The sequence below is a fragment of the Heterodontus francisci genome, chromosome 9 (genome assembly GCF_036365525.1).
Source record: "Heterodontus francisci isolate sHetFra1 chromosome 9, sHetFra1.hap1, whole genome shotgun sequence".
Lineage (NCBI taxonomy): Eukaryota > Metazoa > Chordata > Chondrichthyes > Heterodontiformes > Heterodontidae > Heterodontus > Heterodontus francisci.
Window position 1 is genome coordinate 49,642,357 of NC_090379.1, and position 25,383 is coordinate 49,667,739.

General features: G+C 44.2%; 1 protein-coding gene across 3 annotated transcripts in view; it reads left to right on the forward strand.

Annotated features, from left to right (window-relative positions):
- aspg (asparaginase homolog (S. cerevisiae)) overlaps window positions 1-25,158 on the forward strand; it is a 100,608-nt gene extending 75,450 nt beyond the window's left edge. Inside the window, exons 13-17 of one of the 3 annotated variants that reach the window (XM_068039019.1) lie at window positions 5,599-5,685; window positions 15,270-15,369; window positions 15,597-15,662; window positions 20,542-20,596; window positions 21,139-25,158. In XM_068039019.1, the coding sequence (XP_067895120.1) occupies window positions 5,599-5,685; window positions 15,270-15,369; window positions 15,597-15,662; window positions 20,542-20,568 (280 nt within the window). In that variant the 3' untranslated portion in view covers window positions 20,569-20,596; window positions 21,139-25,158. The remainder of the gene's footprint in view (window positions 1-5,598; window positions 5,686-15,269; window positions 15,370-15,596; window positions 15,663-20,541; window positions 20,597-21,138) is intronic. The other 2 variants (XM_068039020.1, XM_068039021.1) reach the window with 2 other exon arrangements.
- The last annotated feature ends 225 nt before the right edge of the window (window positions 25,159-25,383 follow it).

A 25,383-nucleotide genomic window follows, 5' to 3' on the forward strand; every position in this document is an offset into this window, starting at 1 on the left:
CTACATTAATCCCATATTCCTACCACATCCCCTCAATTCCCCTACCTATACTAGGGGCAATTTATAATTGCCAATTTGCCTATCAACCTGCTAGTCTTTGGCTGTGGGAGGAAACCGGAGCACCCGGCAAAAACCCACGCGGTCACAGGGAGAACGTGCAAACTCCGCAGAGGAAGTACCCAGAATCGAACCCGGGTCGCTGGAGCTGTGAAGCTGCAGTGCTAACCACTGCGCCATTGTGTTACCCCTATACCATGGGTTTTTATTTTCTGCAATAACCTTTGATGTGGCACCTTATCAAATTCCTTCTGGAAATCTAAGTACACTACATCCCCTTTATCCACAGCACATGTTACTTCTTCAAAGAACTCCAATAAATTGGTTCAACATGATTTCCCTTTCACAAAAGACTGCATTTGTTGACAATGCTATCGGTAGGTGGCGCTGTTTTGGCACATGCGCAAATACAGCATGTGCCACTTAAACGTCACAGCTTGCAACTGTAGCGGCTGCCAGGACTAAAGATGGCGCTGCTCAAAGAATCACACAGAGGCAACCTAACAAACACGTGGCAGCATACAATGGCCGGAGTGAGAGAGTGGAGCGGGCCGGGGAGAGCAGCGGCGGCGCAGTGGGAGAGAGCTGGGGGAGGGAGAAAGGGGGAGGGAGGGGGGTGGAGAACTGGGGGAGGAGAGGGTGGGGGAGAGCGGGGGGAGGGCGGCAGTGGGGGAGAGTGGTGGGAGGGGAGGGCGGCGGCGGTGGGGGAGAGTTGGGGGGGGAGCAGCGGAGCGCCTTTTTCTGTGCATGCGCCATAAACACAACAGCAAAAGACTTACCGGCCAGTCCCTGCACCCGGCGACACCAAGGTCTTCGGCCGCTCGCTCCCTGCGGCTCTCTACAGCCTCTCGCTTCCGGCCCCCTCCATTCAGCCATTCCCTCCAGTTGCTTTCTCCCCTATCCAGTTGCTTTCTCCCCTACTTCTTAACAGTACTTCAGGCATTGCAACTGTCTGGTCCCTGCCGTTTGCATGCTCCCTCTCCCCACCCCTCCCCGCTCTCCCCACCCATTCCCCCTCTCCCTCTTCACCTCCCCCTCTTCACCCACCCCTCCCTCTACCCCCCTACCTCCACCCCTCCATCACAGTTGAATATCTGAAGTGCAGTTGCAAAGTCGGGGAAATAGCGTCCAAAACAAAACCTCAACAATTCTGGTTTTAATTATTGAGAAGTTTTATTAAGTTCATTAAGCATCTGAGGAACTGCTGTGCATGGATACATGAGTGTTGTGTCCAGCATTCCCGTGAGACAGACAGGCCGAGTCTCTGCTATGCACAGCTAAAGAGATTGTTCCTGGAGAGCCTTGTGGTGAATGAACGCTTGGCTCTCTATTCCACTACTGTATTGTCCATGTGAAGAAGGCAAAGTCACAAGAGTCTGAGCTCAGTCTATTCTTGATGAATGTTCCCCAAGCGCATCCCAATGTGCACTCCCAATTCATCCAGAAATGCAATGTTCCTTTCCACATTGTGATAAGCTCCGCAGCATGATCTAGTTGCCTTCGTTGCTTGAATGCTGACCTTAAGTCTCAAGGATTGTTTTCTCGACGGCATGTTTTACATGAAAAGAAATAAAGCAAATCAGAGTCAGAGCTTCCCTCCCTCCATCCACTGAAATTACTGTTGTGCACACCTTTTTAAGTTCTGCAGTGAAGGCACCAATTGATAACGTCGCCAATGAAGCACTTATTACCCACCTCAGATGCAGGAATCAGCACATCCTTGCGTCCTCTCCTGCACTGCCTCCTTTGCTTGAATGCCGTCCTTAAGTCTCAAGGATTGTTTTCTCAAGGGCACGTTTTACATGAAAAGAAATAAGGAAAGAACAGGAGTGTCAGAGCTTCCCTCCCTCCAATGAAATTACTGTTGTGCGTGCTTTATGCTCTGCAGCAAAGGCATGTACTGATAACACCGCCAATGAATCACTTCGTACCCACCTCAGCTGTAGGAGTCAGGATGATGTAACTGCCCCTATCTCGTGATAGTTCAATGCTGCTCTCGGGGAAAACATGAATGATGTGAGGGTGCTGGAAAAAGAAGCACATTTCTTTTGGACTATGAACATAAAGCAGGCCATTTAGCCCAGCTGTTCCCTGCTAGTGGTTATGCTACTCCTGCGCCTTCCCATACGCTCCCGTTTAATCCTGCCTACTACTATCAGCATCACCTTCCATTTCTTTCACTCTTACCTACCTTTGCCTTCAAGCAACACTGAGGATGGAGAATGGTGTGGCTGCACTCCCACCTCACCAGTTGTGTACGCAGCAAGAGTATTCACGTTTGTGCTACCACTGGACACGGCATGAGGTGGCTGTGTGTCCATGTGCACTGCTCGGATGGGTGCAGGAACAGGTGACTGTGTAACTGAACAGCAAGGAGAGGGTACCGCAGGTGGGGGAAGTGGAGCTGTGAACAGGCAGGCGTATGTTCAGAAAGGCTATTAAGGGACCACACGGGATACAGGAGAAGAGATAAGAAATACAGAATGCACTCCATTGAAACGTTACAAAAACGAAAGTGACCGTTTAGATGGAAGGTTGTTCGCTGCACTGCAGCACATGTACTGCCTGCACACAGCAACTTACAACAGGGACTGGAGCACATGCAGTGCCCCAGACAATGGAAATGTTTTCAGAGCAACTTACCTTGGAACAATCTCCTCTGTCTAATAAAAATGAAGCAAATCTCCAAAACGACTAAATAATTAAGATAAAATGTGAGAAAATGCCCGACGAAACCTCTCCTCCTCCACTTTCAAAAACTCGCGCCGAAGCTTTGACGCATGCGTGAATATCGGAAGATTGACGCATGCGTGAATATCCGGTGGCGTTGCATGAAGCGCATGCACAGAGGCCAACCTGGCGCGCTGCCCGAGGAAGACGACGTAACGCGATAACGTCACCAGCGCATGCGCAAACTGGTCCTGGCAAGCCGGAACGCAGCGCATGCGCAGAGAGCAGGAGACCGTCTGCGCATGTGCGCACCGCGGCGCAGCCTGATGACGTCGGCGCTGGCCAGCGTTGTCAGGAATCACTTTGTTCACAAAACCATAGCATCACTAAAATGGCTTCATTGGTCGTTTATCTCATTGCTATTTGTAGAAACCTTGCTCTGCACAAATTGCTGCATTTTGCTACATCACAACAGTAATTACAATTCAAAGTAATTCCTTGACTCTAAAATGCTTTGGGACATCCTGAAGTGGTGAAAAGTGCTATACAAATGCAAGTTCTTGCTTTCTTTGCGAAACAATGCGGAGGTTCATCCATATTCACATTGTCAGTTGTGTGAATTGTAATCTACTGTTTGCCTGTGAATTCCAGTCCAATTAGTTTAACCATTATCCTTTAATCTCTTAAAGCAATCCTCAACTTTATATTATTGTGAATATAGATTAGTTTTTGTCCTACAGCCCAGTTTGTCAAGTGAAAAGTCCTCATCAGTATATACAGGGTTGTGGTAAAACAGTTACGCACAGATATGCTGTATTGTGTGCTTTATATATACCAGCTCCAGAAGCTGGCCGAGCGCGTCTACCCTGAGACACAGTGTGGCTTTCGTGCAGAGAGATCGACCATTGACATGCTGTTCTTCCTTCGTCAGATACAGGAGAAATGCCGTGAACAACAGATGCCCCTCTACATTGCTTTCATTGATCTCACCAAAGCCTTTGACCTCGTCAGCAGACGTGGTCTCTTCAGACTACTAGAAAGGATCGGATGTCCACCAAAGCTACTAAGTATCATCACCTCATTCCATGACAATATGAAAGGCACAATTCAACATGGTGGCTCCTCATCAGAGCCCTTTCCTATCCTGAGTGGTGTGAAACAGGGCTGTGTTCTCGCACCCACACTTTTTGGGATTTTCTTCTCCCTGCTGCTTTCACATGCTTTCAAATCCTCTGAAGAAGGAATTTTCCTCCACACAAGATCAGGGGGCAGGTTGTTCAACCTTGCCCGTCTAAGAGCGAAGTCCAAAGTACGGAAAGTCCTCATCAGAGAACTCCTCTTTGCTGACGATGCTGCTTTAACATCTCACACTGAAGAGTGCCTGCAGAGTCTCATCGACAGGTTTGCGGCTGCCTGCAATGAATTTGGCCTAACCATCAGCCTCAAGAAAACGAACATCATGGGACAGGACGTCAGAAATGCTCCATCCATCAATATTGGCGACCACGCTCTGGAAGTGGTTCAAGAGTTCACCTACCTAGGCTCAACTATCACCAGTAACCTGTCTCTAGATGCAGAAATCAACAAGCGCATGGGTAAGGCTTCCACTGCTATGTCCAGACTGGCCAAGAGAATGTGGGAAAATGGCGCACTGACACGGAACACAAAGGTCCGAGTGTATCAGGCCTGTGTCCTCAGTACCTTGCTCTACGGCAGCGAGGCCTGGACAACATATGCCAGCCAAGAGCGACGACTCAATTCATTCCATCTTCGCTGCCTTCGGAGAATACTTGGCATCAGGTGGCAGGACCGTATCTCCAACACAGAAGTCCTCGAGGCGGCCAACATCCCCAGCTTATACACACTACTGAGTCAGCAGCACTTGAGATGGCTTGGCCACGTGAGCCGCATGGAAGATGGCAGGATTCCCAAAGACACACTGTACAGCGAGCTCGCCACTGGTATCAGACCCACCGGCCGTCCATGTCTCCGCTTTAAAAACGTCTGCAAACACGACATGAAGTCCTGTGACATTGATCACAAGTCGTGGGAGTCAGTTGCCAGCGTTCGCCAGAGCTGGCGGGCAGCCATAAAGGCGGGGCTAAAGTGTGGCGAGTCGAAGAGACTTAGCAGTTGGCAGGAAAAAAGACAGAAGCGCAAGGGGAGAGCCAACTGTGTAACAGCCCCGACAAACAAATTTTTCTGCAGCACCTGTGGAAGAGCCTGTCACTCTAAAATTGGCCTTTATAGCCACTCCAGGCGCTGATCCACACACCACTGACCACTTCCAGGCGCTTACCCATTGTCTCTCGAGATAAGGAGGCCAAAGAAAAAAGAAGACCACTAGGTGGGCAGTTTGATACCCTGAAATACTGACTGGAGCTTGCATATTGCAAGTGCTGATTGGGAAAACAAATTCGGTAGTCCAGATCTGAAATGAGTACAGGAGCTTCAATTCAGTATTGAAGTCAGGCCTGTGCTCATTTCAGGTGTTGGGAGAGCAGAAACCAGAAAATGGCTGCCTTAAAAGAAAAGGACCCCGACCAATTTAACAGTGACCCAAACTACCATGCAGACCAGACATGAGTCTCTGCACTTCTAACTTGGTTATCAGTGCGGCAGCTTTAGGCCCATAAAACAGGCGCAACAATTTAAAATTTATACATTAAAGTGTCAAGATACAATTCTCCTGTGAAAGGGAAGTTAAGTATAATAGATTTTTAATCCTGTGATGACAGCCCTCACTGAATGAGAACAACTTACTGTCCCTAGCAGTTCTGATGTTTCATGTTAATAAAGAATCGGTTCTGCTGTACTTTTTTAGATGTTTTGCTTCTCAGTTGCTACAGTGACTCTATTTTCCTTCCGCAGGCACACTGAGGTCATCAAGTTATTGCGGCAGACTGGTGCCCATTTTGCAAACAACGAGCTTGTAGATGTGGGAACTGACTTGTGCAGGTAAAATTTCTCATATGCCGTGTGACGACAGATTCACATACATTGTTCACAGAAAGCAGTGCCCCCCGGTGGGCACTGCCAGAACAGGAGATTGTGATAGTGTGAACAATATTAATTAAGATATAACTGGTTTTGTGTCCCTCTAAAAGGAGGCAATTTTGTTCTTTTTCCATTTGATGACATTGAGGCAAGCCATTGTTTCCTTATAGTATTAATTAACAAAGGAACACTGGTAACATTTCATTATTTCATTAGAGATACAGCACTGAAACAGGCCCTTCGGCCCACCAAGTCTGTGCCAACCAACAACCACCCATTTATACTAATCCTACATTAATCCCATATTCCCTACCACATCCCTACCATTCTCCTACCTACACTAGGGGCAATTTACCTATCAACCTGCAAGTCTTTGGCTGTGGGAGGAAACCGGAGCACCCGGAGAAAACCCACACAGTCGCAGGGAGAACTTGCAAACTCTGCACAGGCAGTACTCAGAACTCAACCCGGGTCGCTGGAGCTGTGAAGCTGCAGTGCTAACCACTGCGCCACTGTGACGTCCAACCTACTTAAGTGGAAGAGTAATCTATAATTCCTATAAGGTGAATAATTATTTTTCCCCTCCCCCACCACCAGACCAGAATTTAAAGGGCAAATTGCTGACGCTTCAGGTACAGGTATAATTGACGTTCTATACACATTTGTAATCACTTCGCTTTGGTTTTTGTTTTACTCATTCATGGGATGTGGGCATCACTGGCTAGGCCAGCGTTTATTACGCATCCCTAATTGCCCTTGAGAAGGTGATGTTGAGCTACCTTCTTGAACCACTGCAGTCCACGTGGGGTGGGTACACCCACAGTACTGTTAGGAAGGGAGTTCCAGGATTTTGACCCAGCGACAGTGAAGGAACAGTGATATAGTTCCAAGTCAGGATGGTGTGTGGTTTGGGGGTGAACTTGCAGGTGGTGGTCTTCCCATGCATTTGTCATCCTTGTCCTTCTAGGTGGTCGAGGTCGCAGGTTTGTTTAAGGAGCCTTGGTGCACTGCTGCAGTGCATCTTGTAGATGGTACACACTGCTGCCACTGTGCATTGGTGGTGGAGGGAGTGAATGTTTGTAGATGGGGTGCCAATCAAGTAGGCTGCTTTGTCCTGGATGGTGTCGAGCTTCTTGAGTGTTGTTGGAGCTGCACCCATCCAGGCAAGTGGAGAGTATTCCATCACACTCCTGACTTGTGCCTTGTAGATGGTGGACAGGCTTTGGGGAGTCAGGAGGTGAGTTAATCGCCGCAGGATTCCTCGCCTCTGACCTGATCTTGTAGCCACAGTATTTATATGGGTACTCCAGTTCAGTTTCTGGTCAATGGTAAACCCCCCCCAGAATGTTGATAGTGGGGCATTCAGCGATGGTAATGCCATTGAATGTCAAAGGAAGATCGTTAGATTGTCTCTTGTTGGAGATGGTCATTGCCTGGCACTTGTGTGGTGCGAATGTTACTTGCTCACTTATCAGCCCAATTGTCAGGATATTGTCCAGGTCTTGCTGCATTTCTACACAGCTGCTTCAGAGGAGTCGTGAATGATGAACATTGTGCAGTCATCAGCACACATCCCCATTTCTGACCTTATGATTGATGGAAGATCATCGATGAAGCAGCTGAAGATGGTTGGACTTAGGACACTACCCTCAGGAACTCCTGCAGTGATGTCCTGGAGCTGAGATGATTGACCTCCAACAACCACAATCACCTTCCTTTGTACTCGGTATGACTCCAATCAGCGGAGAATTTTCCCCTTGATTCCAATTGAATCCAGTTTTGCTGGGGCTCCCTGATGCCATACTCGGTCAAATGCTGCCTTGATGTCAAGGGCAGTCACTCTCAACTCACCTCGAGTTCAGCTCTTTTGTCCATGTTTGAATCAAGGCTGTAATGAGGTCAGGAGCTGAGTGGCCCTAGCGGAACCCAAACTGAGCGTCACTGAGCAGGTTATAGCTAAGCAAATGCCGCTTGATAGCACTGTCAATGACACCTTCCATCGCATGACACCTTCCATCGCTTTACTGATGATTGAGAGTATACTGATGGGGTGGTAATTGGCCGGGTTGGACTTGTCCTGCTTTTTGTGTACAGGACATACCTGGGCAATTTTTCACATTGCCGGTTAGATGCCAGTGTTGTCGGTGTACTGGAACAGCTTGGCTAGGGGCATGGCTAGTTCTGGAGCATAGGTCTTCAGTACTATTGTCGGAATGTTGTCAGGGCCCATAGCCTTTGCAGTATCCAGTGCCTTCAGTTGTTTCTTGATATCACGCGGAGTGAATCAATTGGCTGAAGTCTGGCATCTGTGATGCTGGGGACTTCAGGAGGAGGCTGAGATGGATCATCAACTCTGCACTTCTGGCTGAAGATTGTTGCAAATGCTTCAGCCTTATCTTTCGCACTGATGTGCTGGGCTCCCCCAACATAGAGGATGAGGATAAATGTGGAGCCACCTCCTCCAGTTAGTTGTTTAATTGTCCACCACCATTCACAGCTACATTAATAACTGTGTTTTAGAACATTACTGTGCTGCTTTTACTCCATTCAATTCTTCACGAGTTCTCAATCTCGACCTTAACCTCAGTAGGGGACATGGAGTGCAGTCCTTTACCACAGTGGATTATTGTCTATTATGGCAGTTACTTTCACATCAAATGGCTAATGTCATTTTTATTGTCAAAGAGCGGTTGATCTGCCCGACTTTTCTAAGAATATATGGGGTGGGTTGGGGGTTTGGGGACAAGTATGGGGAGGATTGTCAACTGTCACCTGCTTGTTTCTCACCTGAGAATTGGACAAGGGAGCACCTCAGCCGTCTCATAGGTTTCTAAAGCTCACCGGATGCAGCTTACAGGAGGACCTGCAAGTGGAAAGCAGAATGAGAACAAGGCATCTTAAATATGCAAATCAAGGCCATGTTCTGATCTTCGGATTCTGATTTGTAATTTTCAAGTACAAATGGATGGAGTGTGCACTGAGCACCTACTGCCAATTTGTACCAGGTGGTGAACGGCCTAACTAGCAAACTTAAACGGAAAGGCTGGTGGCTACTAAGGAAATATTTTTGAGGGAGCAAGAGGAACAAGAGTGCTGCTGCTGGCTCCCCAAAAATACTGTGATCAGCTGCTGACCCCTGCTGGACCACTCCCCCACCCCAGGACTGGCTACTACGGATTGAATATGGAAGCTTCCTGACCAGTACAGTTCAATTGCTCACTGCTTTAATCAGCTGAATAATTGGAGATGCCTGAAATGGGTATTTGACTTAGTTCGAGAAAGGTTCATGACTAGTCAGCTTGAAAATAAGATTGGAACATGTATGCAATGGACCTGCCTCTTACAAGTATTATGACCAGGTGAGAAAGGGATCTTAGAGTTCCCTCTCAGCCTTTGCCTAGTTTAACCTTTCGCGGGTTTAATTTTAAAAACACTATGTTTTTAGCTCCCCCCTCAGTGAATCCTTGTTCACTGCTTTCCAATTGCAAGGCAAAGAAATCAGTCAGACAGGTTTTCTTAGATTTAAACAAGAAAGGTGGAAGTTTATTAATCTTAAACTCTAATTCGGTTAATGCGACCATGCCAGCATGCATAAGCAATAAACACACACGCAGATGGAGACAAAAAAAGTAAAAAGAATAAAGGGGAAAAGTTTGAGGCAATAGCTGGGGGGGGTGCGGGTATAGTGCTCTTTCTTACATCGCCAAGACGTGGATCACCATTGCCCAGACCAATCTCTGTTAATTGAATCAATGAGCAGTTCCCATTATCTTTTCTTAGGCGATTGTCTCTTAGAATGAAAATTTTTTTGCCAGCCACTGCTGATCTCTTTAAGTCATCTTTCCACTTTAGCAACAGTTTAAAATTAATGTCCGTGTGACAAAATTAATATGCCTCATTCTTGGCCGGTGGGGGTCTTCATGACAACAGAAAGATGTTCCCTGCTCCGAGGCAGTTTTCCAACTTCTATTGTTTACATCATTTTGATGGGCTATCTGACCTCCACCAGGAATTCTGCCTGTAACTGAGGTGGAGGACAATTGCAACTGGCCCCAGAGATCTATTAAAGTCTTGCAAGGCAGCCTCCCTCTGAAGTGGTGCTGAAGACATCTTTTTTAAATTTTGTACCCCAGCCTTTTCAGTCAACTGCTTTGTGGGCGAACGCACAGGCTTTTTCGTTTCAAAAATTAAACCTCATAGAAACTTTGGATGCCAAACCTTTGCAATGATTTAGTGTTGCTGTGATGCGCATGATAGAAATGCGTCTCATTGGCATATGCTTAAAATATGCCTGCCCATAAATAGGTGGATGCATTTTGTGCCACTGGTCTGTGCCTGTGGGAAATTGAGGAGATGTGTAAATAGCAGTTGTGTGCCAGAGAATGTCTTGTGATCTTTTGGTTGCCTCCCCACTCACCATAGTTCCACTGAAAAATTGGATGGGAAATCTACATTCTATCATTTTGCTTAGGGTGAACATGGAGGGGTTGGGGTGGTCAAAGAGCAACTTGTTGAACCAAGTAGCAAGAAATCTTGACATAATCTGACAAAAAAATTAATTAAAATCAGGCTGGCATTTTGCGTTCTGGGTGAGTCCACCTCCGCTGGGCCTGGAAGCCGTGCAGTGACTTTGCATGGCCCAGGCCCTTAATTGACCTAGGTCGGGGCTTCCACCCCTCAGAGGCAGGACATCCTGCCTCCAAGAACTGCCGGCCAATTGGAGGGCTGGCAACTCCTCAGTCCCAGCAGCGCCACCAGGAGCGGTGGCCACTGCTAGCACTGCATCCAGCCAGAAGAACAAGAGGGACGCCAGCCCCGAAAGAGGTGCATGAGGTTTCGGGCCTCACTGGGGATAATTGGCTGCGCCCTGGCAAGGGGGTGGGGGGTCAATTGAGGACAGGGGGAGGTGCTGCATGGGGCACAGGGTGCCCGATCAGGAGGGTCCCAGCCCTCCAGCAAGAGGCCATCCAGGCAGCCTCCTCAGCTGGCGAAGTGCCCAGCCACCACTGGTAATACACCCAGCAGAGGCAGGAGGAGGCCATTAAGTGGCAACTAATTGGCTGTTTCACCTGCCCCGAGGCTGGTAAGTGGCAGCGGGGTTGGGTAGGTGACAGGAATGGCACCCCCCACCTCCCACTCAATTTTACACCCCGCCTCTAACCTGCTCCCAGGGAGGGCATAAAATTCTGGCCCATGTGTCAGGGAGGATCCATGATGTTTGGTTAATATGCGTCCTGAGTTGAAAATCTATAAATCATAATCAAGTCTTAATTTTGACCTTTGAAATGGAACCGTCCCTCCCTGTTCTAAGTTTCAAAGGAGTGGCTCTTTGAGTAGATGCTTAGTCATAAGTCATAAAACCCTCCTGAACCAGTCTGCTGTCATTCATCATTCTTGTTCAACCTGCTTTCTTCATGACAGCCGATAGCGCAGGTGGAGCTACTGTGTAGAAAACTGGAATGAGGCTCCAGGTATACACTTCTGAAAGTTTCATTTCCATTTGACGGAACTGCAGAAACTTTTAAACAGTAATCCGGGCTGATTAACAAATTGTATATTCCAGTGGGATACTCCAAAACAGTCTTTCATCTGCATTTCTCCTGCATTTTTTAGAGAAATTAATCTTGTAACTTAAAGATTGGTGTCATAAGATTGGTGGCATTTCTTACAATTCAGTAGGACATTGATTCCTCAGGGAAGATTATATGAGTCACGATAACAATACCAAAATTGATCTATTCACCACTGTTCACTATGAAAAACAGGACATACACCATTTCCCCCCCGAAGCTGTTCACGGAATCAAGTAGGAACCCAATATGGTGCCAACTGCAGCTACCTCATCCTCACCAAAGTTGAGAGAGGAGCTAGATCTCAGTGACCTCAGTCACCTAGCAGTTGAAGAGAAATGCAAGTGCTGAGCAGTCCTTTAGGCAGTCATAAGCTCCAAAAAAAAAACAAAGCGGCATGGTTACTAGGGACAAATAAATCCAAAAAAACCCACAATGTGGATTAGAATGGACTTTACTTCTAAAACCAAAAGCAACATTCTACAGATATTAGACATCTTAAATAAAGGAGCCCAATGTCTATTATGTAAACAACAATTTCATATCTTATCATTCCTCTTAAGTTGCACAATTTAAAAATGTCCTTATTTACTGGTTTAGATAATTTACATTCCTAATCTGGTAGGCCCCATGTACCTGCGTGTGTAACTGGGTTGCAAAGAATTAATTTTTAGTTTCTGCACAGGTCAGCGTAGTAGTGTGGAATCACAGAGTTGCAATTGTCTTAATCTGTGCACTTTTAATGTGATTTGAAATATGTATTTTTATATGGTGGATTGCCAATAAAAGTCCTAATATTGGTGATTCTATTACCAGAAATGTGGGGGGCGCAAAATCAACTGGGCCTCAAGTTACGGCGATCAGGGGTTTTGCTCCTCACTGCCCAATTGCCACTCTGGGTTACAATCAGGGCTATCATTTAGGCAAATACGAGTTTTTGAGTCCTACCTCAGTGCAGCAACTGGTTTTAATTGTAAATGAAGATACTGAAAATTATACACAGACACTTTTCCTGTATCCCGTCCTTTCTTCCATTGGTACTCAGCATTTGGTGCCTGTGTGGTATAATACCTTCCACAACAGTGACACTGAATGTACAGTATAACACCACTGATTTCACAGAATTTGTCAGTTTGGCATCAGTACTGAGACCACCTGAGAAAGATACTTTGTTGTTAGTGTTTCACATCGTCTGCACTATAACTGTAGCTCGTGCACAACTGACCTTTTAAATGTTGGGCTTAAATTTTACAAACAATTCTGGAGACTGGTTATCCTGGTTTTAATACATTTCTATTGCAATCGTTCTTTGATTATGTCCATAAACTAGTATACATGAACAAGGCGACGATGCGTGAGCCATACAAAGCGAGTTGCCACTGGCCCTGGAGACTACTTCTGGGGAATGGTAGCTGTGTTCAGGTCCCTGCTACATGTGGTTACTGAATCACAGTCTGGTGGCTTTTGGCTGTGCTGCTGTAGATTATGGGTTACTGTAGTTGAGGTTAAGTATCTCCCTCTGATTTTCATTGTTTGAACACTTTGGCACCCAGCTCTGCTTCCCCCACCCAACACCCTTGTCAGTCAACAGTATAACAGTGGCTGTCTGATCAAAGCAGTTTAAAACATTGAGTTGATACTCAGAAACTCATTGCAAACCAACAGTTACTAATCAATCTACCTCTGGAAAACTCCTCAGATTGTCCCAACTTTTTATCATTTATGAACTGTATTTTGAATTAATGGGTTCATTCTTGCAATACAAATATGTATCTGTGGTATGTTTGATGTTGAGATCCGGCCCTGCCATAATTCTAAAACTTGCTTCTGATATCAGGCAGATTAACTTTAACCTGCCATGTTTACGTTACAAATCGCAGCAGGATAGGATCCAATAAATTCCCAGTTGGATAATCCCAGTCATGTGCAATATGTTACAAAACTAAAGAGCTTGTTATTTTTATCTACTGTTGTATCTTTTTTTTGGTTGACATAATTCAGAGAACGGCTGAAGATATCATAAAAGCTTATTTGTATGAGCCAATCGCCGTAGCAACAGCTGTGTGCGGTGATTAAAAGTACAATTGCCTTATTCAGTTGACTTAATTGATTTTAAGTGCACTATATTAAGCTCTGTCATTGGCTTAGCAGATAAATGCACCACTTGGTTTACTGACCCATACAGACCAAGAAAGCCCCCTGAATGGGTCCCTTTACTGTTTTGAGCTGGGGTAGCTTTAGGAGCTCTTCAGTTGGCCTCATGGCCTCAGCCTGGAAGGGAAAATTACCCAGGATTCCCAGTCCTGATTACTTTCCAGTTCCCTCCTGCTGGCAAGTGAGTGTATGTTAATATTCCGTGAGAACAGAATTGGGTTGATCATGATGTCTCCCAATGAGTCAACTAACTTGAGAACGCTCACTGTTTGTCCAGGCTTACACAGCCATGTAGGCAACATGCAGGAAGGTGGCTAATCAAGTTTTTTTAATCAATAATTTAAGATTGCATGGGATGCAGCGGGTACAGATTTTTTGTCGTCTTTGTGATTTCTTCCATTACTGATATACATTGTACCACTTATCAATTCAAAGCTGGTTTGTGCCAAGGATTGTCAGTTATTATCATTGAATACTTCACTGTGTTTACATCTGAAGCTGGAAAATTGCACGCGTTTTTAGTAGTGTAACATCCCCATTGTAACTGGAGCCCATATTTAAGCTGTTTTGCAGGATACATTTCCATCTCTTTTGCCATCTTTAATTGCTGAATCGCTCCATTTTCCAAGCAATTGTTTCACTGACTTTGAAAATATGACCTAGAAAATGATAAGTTGAATATTAGCACTGGGTGGGGAAAAGGTCTAGCAAAGTGGCTCTTTATATGCAGCTCCATGCTTTAAAGTAGTAATCCAGCTTGTCGATAGATATGTATATTGAGGCAGTGGGTGACCTCTCAGACACCTTCCTATGGCACAAGTGAACCAGTCACCAGGAAGTAGAAGAGAGCAGCCCATTTTAACTTCTTTTCCAATTTTCCTGCCTCTCTGTGGGGAATTACTGCTTAGAATTTGGCATTCACCCAATGGGATTTGGTGGTCATCCATTTCCCATTATTGCGTGGCACACTATGTACCCACATAAAATGGACTGTGCCAATAGATTTCCACTATTTCTTTGTCAAGTTGAAAGGGTAGTGATTGCTCATAATAGTAAACAAAATGTTCATCTCCCATTGGGCACGTTATGAGAGGTGAAGAGTATGAACAATGTAAACATCCTTTCTGTGTAAAAATGAAAATGTTGTGACAAATACTGAGACTTGCTGTTGTATCCACACATTGTGAATACAGTACAGCACAGACACACGGCCATGATCTCCCTCTCCACCCACCCCCCACGCGTACACACATAGCAGAAGGTTGGATAAAAAGTGGGGGTGAGTCACTGCAGACTGCTCACAATGTGGCATTGACAGAGAGATGTGGGACCAGACCACTTGTCTGTCCTGTTGGCAGGAAAAAGATGCACGATAAAGGAATAATCTCAAGCCTGGATGAAAATTGATTTGAAATGGGGGATAAAGGAGAAGGGAATACTGTGAGGTAAAATGTTACTGTTTCTGGGGGGTTTGTTTTAATATGGGCAGGATCCATTCTCTTTTTTAAAAATAAATAATGAACTTTAAATGATTTTAAAAAAGGGATAGGCCTTTTCTCCACCCAGTTGTTATGATGAATGGCCTACTTCTGCTCCTAATTAGTATGTTTGTATGAACCTTTAATGTGGATAATTTAATTACTGTAAAGTTCAATAGGTTATAAGTTGACTGAGGATGACACTTGAAGTTTTGCAGAATATATACAAACAGGGTGTTTCTTTTTGTTTAAAAAAAATGAGCTGAACCTCCCTTTCTATATTTACTGCTTCTGTCGCTGTCTCTGTGTGAGAGAAACATAAAACACTGTTTGTTGTACACAGCATGGCTGCAAACGGTGATGTGGAAGGACTGCAGGCTTGGCAGCTTGCAGGGTTGGACTTGGACCAATACAGCTACGATGGACAAAATCCTCTGGAAGTTGTAAGCAAAAATTTTGAACTGTATTTGTGAGAATCTCAGGAAAGCCACATTAAAAATCCTAAGCTGACATTCCTCCCAAATGAGGCACACATGATACTTAGACATTCTTAGCTGAATTACTCATTAGCTGGTGTTTTAAAAATAGCTTTTGGCACTTTCATGATATGAATCACATTTTTTAGTTGGGTGAAGCTAAGTTGTATGAATGTTTCTGCCTTTGCCTCCAGGCTTTGGCTGCTGGGAATGAAGAGGTGGTTGCATTCCTACAGTCAGCACTCAAGCAAAACAGGCTGGTAAGAGTTCACTAACCACAACAATCCCACATTGAACTGAAATTCTGAATCATACATTTTGGTAATATTTTGATTCTTGCTTTAAACCAATAAATAGAGTCATAAAGAAATTTGCGGCATAGATGGAGGCCATTCAGCCCATCGAGTCTGCTGGCTCTCCACAGAGCAATCCAGTCAGTCTCACTCACCACTCGATCCCTGTAGCCCTGCAAGTTTATTTCCTTCAAGTGTCCATCCAATTTCCTTTCGGAATTATTGATTGTCTCCACTTCTATCACCCACATGGGCAGAGAGTTCCAGGTCATTACCACATGCAGCGTAAAAAAGTTCTTCCTCACATTCCCCTGCATCTCTTGCCCAAAACCTTCAATCTGTGTCCCGTAGTCCTTGTACCATCAGTTAATAGGAATAGTTTTTCCTTGTCTAACTTCTCTAAACCTGTCATAATCTTGTACAGCTCTATCAAATCTCCCCTTAATCTCCTTTGCAGCAGGGGTAACAACCCCAGCTTTTCTAACCTAACCTTGTAACTAAATCCCCCATCCCTGGAACTATTCTGGTAAATCTCCTTTGCACCCTCGCAAGGACTTTCCCATCCTTCCTAAAGTCTGATGACTAGAACTGGATGCAGTACTCTACTTGGGGTCTAACCAGAGCTTTATAAAGGTTCAGCATAACTTCCCTGCTTTTGTACTCTATGCCTCTATTTATGAAGCCCAAGATCCCATATACTTTGCTAATCATTCTCTCAATATGTCCTGTCACCGTCAAATATCAATGTACATGAACCCCCAGGTCCCTCTGTTCCTGCACACTCTTTAGAACTGCACCATTAAGTCTGTATTGCCCCACCCTATCCCTTCTGCCAAAATGCATCACCTCACACTTATCTGTATTAAATTCCATCTGCTGCTTGTCTGCCCATTCTGCTTGCCTATGTCCTGTCACAGGTGGTTCATATCATCCTCACTGTTTGCCACTCCAAGTTTGGTATCATTGGTAAATTTTGAAATTCTACTCTGTTATTCCAAGATCCAAGTCATTTATATATAGCAAAAAAAATTGTTTTTCACATTACTTTGAGGGATATATGCAGCATATGTTTAGAACTGATCCAGAGGGGCACTGAGTTATACTATTGCGTCATACAATGGATATTTGCTGGTTGTAGGTTCATGTACCTATTCCCATGGAATGGGGCTCTAAGTCATGGTCGTATCTTCGGGAAAAGGTGGGCAGATCAGTGATGAACTACACTTGGCCAACTGCACATGACTTTTAACAGCATGCTACTGAGTGGCATTTGGGAGGGTCTTAAGGCGGCAGAAAAATAACTTTACAGTAAGGAAAACTATAAAGAATAGAACATGTGCAAGTGCTGTTGGACAAACATCAAAATAACTCTCAAAAAATACCAGATCCAATTAATATATTTTTAAATGTCCTTTGCATTGTTTCTCTTCATTGCTGTGTTCTCTTCCATTGAAAGTTTACTTTTTCCCTCTTTTGTTCACCATTGTCCTCCTTTATCCTTCATACTGTCCTTTTTAGTGCAATCTGAAAGATACCTTTACTAAGTTGTTTCTCTGTATCTTCCTTTTTTACTGCTTCTCGGGTTGAAATATACAAAATCATAATTTATGAGCTCCCTATGCACAAGGAAATTTGCTAAATCCATAGCATGAGCCATGCTAAACATTAGGCTTCAAATTTGGGAACTGCAGTAGGTTTTAGTACAGTTCTCATCTCCAGGGTCTAGAAATCAATCCATTAAAAAATGAAGGTCTTTTCTCCGATGACTCTTTGAAGTCATCAGAGAAAACAAGTTTGTTGGTCTGTAGAAAACTTAAAATTCATAGAATAAAACTTTGCATAACTAGTACCAATTAAGTACTAGGTAACTTTCCCTTAAGCCTACAGATATACCTGTGCTAGCAGAAGTAATGCATACTTGATGCTGGTACACTAAAAACGCACAGAACATTAAACTCAGCATTAGTTTAAGAGTAGGCAGCAAACTATCTTGACTGTAAGTGATTCTATCCAAAGCAATGTGAAAGCAAGTTGAAAGCGAAACACACTGAGGGTTAGGATGTGACTGGCATCAATGTGATGCCAAGCTAAGCAAACCTGTGTAGGCCAAGGATCCCTTTTTGTTTTTTGGTTTAAAAGGTGAACATTAATTTACTACTTGCCTGTAATCTGAACGTTATTAATGGTGCCGGATTCTTCTTCTTTGGCCTCCTTATCTTGAGAGACAATGGATAAGCGCCTGGAGGTGGTCAGTGGTTTGTGAAGCAGCGCCTGGAGTGGCTATAAAGGCCAATTCTAGAGTGACAGGCTCTTCCACAGGTGCTGCAGAGAAATTTGTTTGTCGGGGCTGTTACACAATTGGCTCTCCCCTTGCGCCTCTGTCTTTTTTCCTGCCAACTACTAAGTCTCTTCAACTCGCCACACTTTAGCCCCGTCTTTATGGCTGCCCGCCAGCTCTGGTGAACGCTGGCAACTGACTCCCACGACTTGTGATCAATGTCACAGGATTTCATGTCGCATTTGCAGACGTCTTTAAAGCCGAGACATGGACGGCCGGTGGGTCTGATCCCAGTGGCGAGCTCGCTGTATAATGTGTCTTTGGGGATACTGCCATCTTCCATGTGGCTCACATGGCCAAGCCATCTCAAGTGCCGCTGACTCAGTAGTGTGTATAAGCTGGGGATGTTGGCCACCTCGAGGACTTCTGTGTTGCCTGTAATCTGAATCATCAGAGTTATAAATGGTGCCTGATTGACATTATCCAGTTTCTATTTAGTTAAGTAGCAACAGCTTTCAAGTCATTCAGGAGCTACCATACCAAAGAGATGAGGAGCTTGTTTTGTATTGTTCGTATTGGTTTCAGGATTTGTGGTATGAGTTGCAGGTCAGGACAAACCTGATGAGCATGATTCTTTCCCAAGTATGGCCCAACCCAGTTAAGGAATGGCTTAACAGTGCCCACCTTCACATTCTTCATGGATTTGGCGGGGGAGGGGGTGGCGAGGTGGGGGAGGTCTATAAATCTGGAACAAACAAGTCCATTCACAGCAATTACCACATGCTGAGTGCTACTTTCCTCTTATAACAGCATGTGCTTCTGTGAGGAGGAACTGCATTTAAGTTCATTTATAAAGCTACTGTATAATGTTGGCCTACATCAAATAAATAAATCAAACAAAGAGTTGAGGGGACATCAGGAAAATCCTTTGACTTGAATTGAGGGACATGGACTTCCTCACTTATCTTGTGACATAACCTATACCAAAGAAATCTGGGAAAGAACTATTCCACCCTCGCAGATGGAAATCTTAGAAATCACTGAATTGACATGAACTTGGATGTTTTAAGCTATTATTCTCATTGTAAGCCCCTTGAAAAGGTTATGCCTTGTTGAATGAGGTGTAACCAGGTTTTTACAGTGAACCAAGTCAGAATTACTGCTGAGCAACTTCTCTGACCCCCCAAAATTAATTTTATATTCATGGAATATCAAATTTCTCCATTATGATAAAATTCCATAGAGGTATAAAAAAATTTAAGGTTTATGATATTTCAGCTTCTGCATTAATCCCCATGTGTATGTCCCAATCTTTATTTCATACGCTGTAAAATAATTCCAAAGTTAAGGATTATCAGTGCTTTTTACTTCCTGGTTTGCTGTTTGTGAGAATTCTTCAATGTGATTGACTACTTAACCTGTTTGGTGACATCATTGTGGCTGGACACCAGAGATCCCCTGTCGCTGGCACCAGAATAAAATTAATGTCAGGAAAGGTGTAATCCATGCCACAGAGATCGCTAGATATTTGTGGGCAGCTTTCCTTGAGGTCAGTGGTGATTTTATTTAGTTCTCAGTTTAAAACATGTGGAAATATGGCACAATAGGCTAATTGTATTGTTCAATTTGTGATTTGTTCTACGTGTTCTTCTAGCTGGTACCATTTCAAAGCAATTATTTTGGCTCTGAAAATTAGTGGGCCATGTCCTCCAGTGTTAACACTTTCCAGAGTTTACAGTGTTGGAACAAAGGCACCTCATTTGCATGGGATCAGCAGATGCCTATGCCTCTATGGATGCATTTACGGCACTTGCCCTATCAAGAGGTGGGTACCCTTAACCCTGCCATGTTTGAGACGCGAAAGAGATCCTGTCAGCCTTGTATGTAAAGGACCCAATTCAATATTTTTTTTTAAATGACACCTTGCATGTGGCCTACTTCCCATCTGGAGTCCAGTACACCTCACTTCTTTATTCTTCGGAACTGGAGAAGCAGGACTCTCAGTTGAGTGAGTTCCCACCCCTTGTTCTGCCCCCACCCCCCCTCCCCCCCCCCCCGCCTACCTTAGCATAATTGGCTTTGAAAGAGGTAAGAGGAGGTTCTATCATTTGCAAGGCTGGTTAGGAACTCCTAGAGTTGTTGGGGACCCAGCTTAATGGAGTCCCTGCCTATTCCTGATCAGTTATGCTGAACTCCTGCTGGAGTTTGGCAGGAGTCTGACTAACTCTTGAGTAAATTCAGGATAATTTCATTTTAATCTAAGAACAAACCCAAACTTGACATGTGAAATTACATGATCTAATGCCCAGTAATCTTGCTTATGGACTCGTACTTTAACAACCAGTTACACATAGGATTAATTTTTCAGTAGATGTTTAATGCCAAACAATCAACAAATTATTTGGTCTCAGAAGCTGTCTTTTCATTGAAGAGATTTGAGAGAAAATCTGGCTTGGAATTTAATAATTTAAGCATCCTCATTAATCCCCATTATTAATTGTCATAAGTGAAAGGTTGCATTTCAAGTATATTCTGAAAGTCATAATGTTAACTGTATACTTAATGCAGAGATATCTAGGATTGAGACCAGTGTAGAAGATGGAAATACCACTTGATGCAACAGGTTTGGGTTAAACCGTGCTGTCTGGCACTGTCCTCAATGAATTACAATATTTCACTGCACAATATCAGAGTGTTATACTTGAATGCCAATAGATGAGGGAGAGATGATTTTCATTGCTAGCTGGCTATGCGTTGTCCTTCTACAAAATCAGAGAGCATGATAAGTGATTTGGTGTGGTGTTAAAGCACAAATCCCTTTTCCCCAAACTAATTTAGCATGAATAAGAAGCAAATTTTGTGCATGAATTATTGTAACTGAAGATTTGCAGCAGTTTATTACTCCTCTTGTTCTTGAAATTGTAAATGTTCAATAAAAACTTGATATTTTGCTGAAATAAAAACAAAGTGCTGGAAATACTCAGCAGGTTTGGCAGCATCTATGGAGAGAGAAACCGAGTTAACGTTTCAGTTCTGTGACCTTTCATCAGAACACCTGTTGAAGTACGCTGCTGGGTATTTCCAGCACTTTCTGTTTTTATTTCAAATTTCCAGCATCCACAGTATTTTGCTGACATTTTGCTGATTTTTATTTCTATTTTTCAGCTTTAGGCAACCACCATCAAGAAAAATGACAAAGTTGCATTCTGGACTCCTTGTATAATCAAAGGTCAATAATGTTAAATAATGATCTTCATCCTGGTACAAGATCACCTCGTTTTTAAAAACTAGATATTTCACCACAAATTGATTTTAATGCAGCAGCAATCATGTTTTGAATGAATTGTAAAGTTACCAACACCAACTAATTTGGATCAGTAACACAGAAGGATGGTCTGCACCAGGGAATGCAAAGGTTCGACCTTGAAGTCGTAACACTATGAATATCTCATGTCGTTTGGAGCTGTGGTGGAAGTTACAAGTTAAGATAGAAATACGTAGGGAGTTGCATTGGCAACGCCTTAGAGTTTGTTACTGTCTGCCCTCGATTGGACAAGGACATGTGAAATAGTGGGCACTACACTGGGAAAAAAACTGATTTAGAATATTTCTCCCCACTATTATTTACCACATGGGGGTGTTTTTTTAAACAATCTGTCAGTTTTTCCCCATGTAGTAATAGAAAATAAATTGCAATATGCAATTGCCTACCTAGTTGACCCTCTGGTCATTTTTTATCATAACCGATGCAATCTGCCCACAGTGAGTGGACCTGTACCAGTTCTGCTCTTTGCTTTGTGCAGAAATGCCCTGCTGGATTTGTATTCAGCCAATAGCAGAGGTGGAAAGAAAACTGGCCCAGTTATGATAACCAGGTAAAATTCATCCTATCTCTACCAACTATGGTAGTAACCACAATCAAAGGACAAAACTGGTGTGGCAGGTTGCATTGCTTCTACTTTCCTTACTGTTGTCAGCTTAAACAAAGTGGTACCACTGGGGATTGCACCATTGTAGATTGCATTCAGACCATTGATTTCATTATTTACAATCATACACTCCTGCTAGATTTTATTTATCTTTTATGCATGTGTGGACTATTTCCACAAAGTTAGGCTGAATAAGGAATAAGGGGCAAAGCTTTGTTCTTTGTTAATGCCTGTGCCGGTTCTGTCAGACAAAAGTTGACCCTCCCCACCCCCGCAGCAACAAGTGACAATTTTGGAAATTCAGGGGTTATCCTGGATATTCGGGGAACAGTTAGCATTGCTCAACATATCAACAGATAATGAGAAAAGAAAGAAGAGCTAAAATAATCTTTGTAATACGTGATGGAGTCAAAGTTTAAAAGAATGTAACTACATAAACCTTGAAATAATGCCTGAAGATGCTAGTCACTTGTTTAAGTTAGTTAACATTGGGCTGAAATAGCAGGGAGAGGAATTTCAAACAAATGCATTAAGCACACATGGTGTAATGTTATGCCCTTAATTGAATGAAATTTGTAAAGTCTGTAATCTGCTACAGGAAAAAATTAAACCTTATATGGTTTGTAAGTTTTTAATCAATTAATTTTTCTTAAGAGATAGGATACCAACACAATAACCTGCTACAGTGTCAACAATTTGCATTCAAAAAGAACCTTTCATGTAATGAAATGTCCCAAGACACGTCACAAATAGGTGAAAGATGGGGACCATTGAGCCATAAGGGAGAGATTAGAAGGGGTAACTGAAAGTTTGGTGAAAGGGTAAGTGAAAGCCAGCTCCAGGATTCCGAGTCAGCTTAGTTAATTTATTGATTCGAATTGTGGAGAATGCCCATAACCTCACTATTGGGCTCCCAGTGATGATTTCCTTAGAAGAGGCATATTGTTTGATCTGATATATGCTGCACTACAGTCCAATCATAGGAGGCGGTGGCATAGTGGTATTGTCACTGGACGAGTAACCCAGAGACCCAGGGTATTGCTCCAGATTAATAAATCTGGAATAAATAGCTAGTCTAATGATGGCCATGAAACCATTGTCGATTGTTGTAAAAACCCATCTGGTTCACTAATGTCCTTTAGGGGAGGGAATTTGCTGTCCTTAGCTGGTCTGGCCTACATATGACTCCAGACCCACAGCAATGTGGTTGACTCTTGCACGCATCTGAAATGGCCTAGCAAGCCACTCAGTTGTATCTAACTGCTACGAAGTCAATAAAAAGGAATGAAACCGGATGGACCACCCGGCATCGACATAGGCACCGGAAACGACAACGACAAACCCAGCCCTGTCGACCCTGCAAAATCCTCCTTACTAACATCTGGGGGCTTGTGCCAAAGTTGGGAGAGCTGTCCCACAGACTAGTCAAGCAACAGCCTGACATAGTCATACTCACGGAATCATAACTGACAGACAATGTCCCAGACACTGCCATCACCATCCCTGGGTATGTCCTGCTTAGCAATAACCTGCTCAGTGACGCTCAGTTTGGGTTCTGCCTGGGCCACTCAGCTCCTGACCTCAATACAGCCTTGGTTCAAACATGGACAAAAGAGTTGAACTCAGGAGGTGAGGTGAGAGTGACTGCCCTTGACATCAAGGCAGCATTTGACCGAGTATGGCATCAAGGAGCCCTAGCAAAACTGTCAATGGGAATCAGGGGGAAACCCTCCGCTGGCTGGAGTCATACCTAGCGCAAAGGAAGATGGTTGTGGTTGTTGGAGGTCAATCATCTCAGCTCCAGGACATCACTGCAGGAGTTCCTCAAGGGTAGTGTTCTAGGCCTAACCATCTTCAGCTGCTTCATCAATGACCTTCCTTCAATCATAAGGTCAGAAGTGGGGATGTTCGCTGATGATTGCACAATGTTCAGCACCATTCGTGACTTTTCAGATACTGAAGCAATCCGTGTAGAAATGCAGCAAGACTTGGACAATATCCAGGCTTGGGCTGATAATTGGCAAGTAACATTCGTGCCACACGTGCCAGGCAATGACAGTCTCCAACAAGAGAGACTCTAGCCATCTCCCTTTGACATTCAATGGCACTACCATCACTGAATCCCCCACTATCAACATCCTAGGGGCTACCATTGACCAGAAACTGAACTGGAGTAGCCATATAAATACTGTGGCTATAAGAGCAGGTCAGAGGCTAGGAATCCTGCGGCGAGTAACTCACCTCCTGACTCCCCAAAGCCTGTCCACCATCTACAAGGCACAAGTCAGGAGTGATGGAATACTTTCCACTTGCCTGAATGGGTGCAGCTCCAACAACACTCAAGAAGCTCGACACCATCCGGGACAAAGCAGCCCACTGATTGGCAACCCATCTACAAACATTCACTCCCTCCACCACTGATGCACAGTGGCAGCAGTGTGTACCATCTACAAGATGCACTGCAGCAACGCACCTAGGCTCCTTAGACAGCACCTTCCAAACCTGCGACCTCTATCAACTAGAAGGACAAAGGCAGCAAATGCATGGGAACACCACCACCTGCAAGTTCCCCTCCAAGTCACACACCATCCTGACTCGGAACTATATCGCCATTCCTTCACTGTCGCTGAGTCAAAATCCTGGAACTGCCTTCCTAACCGCACTGTTGGTGTACCTACCCCACATCGACTGCAGCGGTTCAAGAAGGCAGCTCACCACCACCTTCTCTAGGGCAATTAGGGATGGGCAATAAATGTTAGCCTGGCCAGCGTCGCCCACATCCCATGAATGAATTTTTAAAAAGCCAGTGTTTCCATTGCAATCAACTTGGATATAGGCATGTGAGCTAAATACTCGTTTAGCAAGATATGTGCTTTCTCCATCTCTATTAGAAGTAGTTCTTCCAGATAACATTATTCTTTTTAGATTACTGTGAGCAGTGTGTGCAAGACACTTTTAGTCTTCAGTTTTATCAGATGCCATCTGGAGAGCTTGGAACTGAGAGCAGAGGGCTCATACTTTTAGTCTCTTTGCTGGAAATGATCTCTTACACCATTCTTCTGGTGAGTACCTACTATGAATTCACTCTGGTGTGAAGGATTTGTTTTCTTACCATCGATATGCTTATTAGTCTGAAATTGTCATCAAGCTCTTCTAGTTTTTATTTGCATTGTTGGATGCATTTGTATCATCTTTTGCTGATTTGTTTATTCTTGTTTGCTTGAAAAATGTAAATAAAATGCAGTTTTTAAAAAAACACTTGTTTATGCCTGTGGATGCATTGTACAACCTAATGGGCTGGATTCTGTGCAGGAGGTGGGGCTCCTGGTGCCAGGCCAAAAAGGCAGGGAGAACCCCGCTTCTGCATTTTTCAGCCCCCTGGAGCGATGCTCTGGTCTTCTGCTGTCAACGTTTAAGGAGGTGGGATCCCCGTCCCTTTAAAGAGTTGATTGGGACGGGGATCCCACCCCCAAGAGTTGCC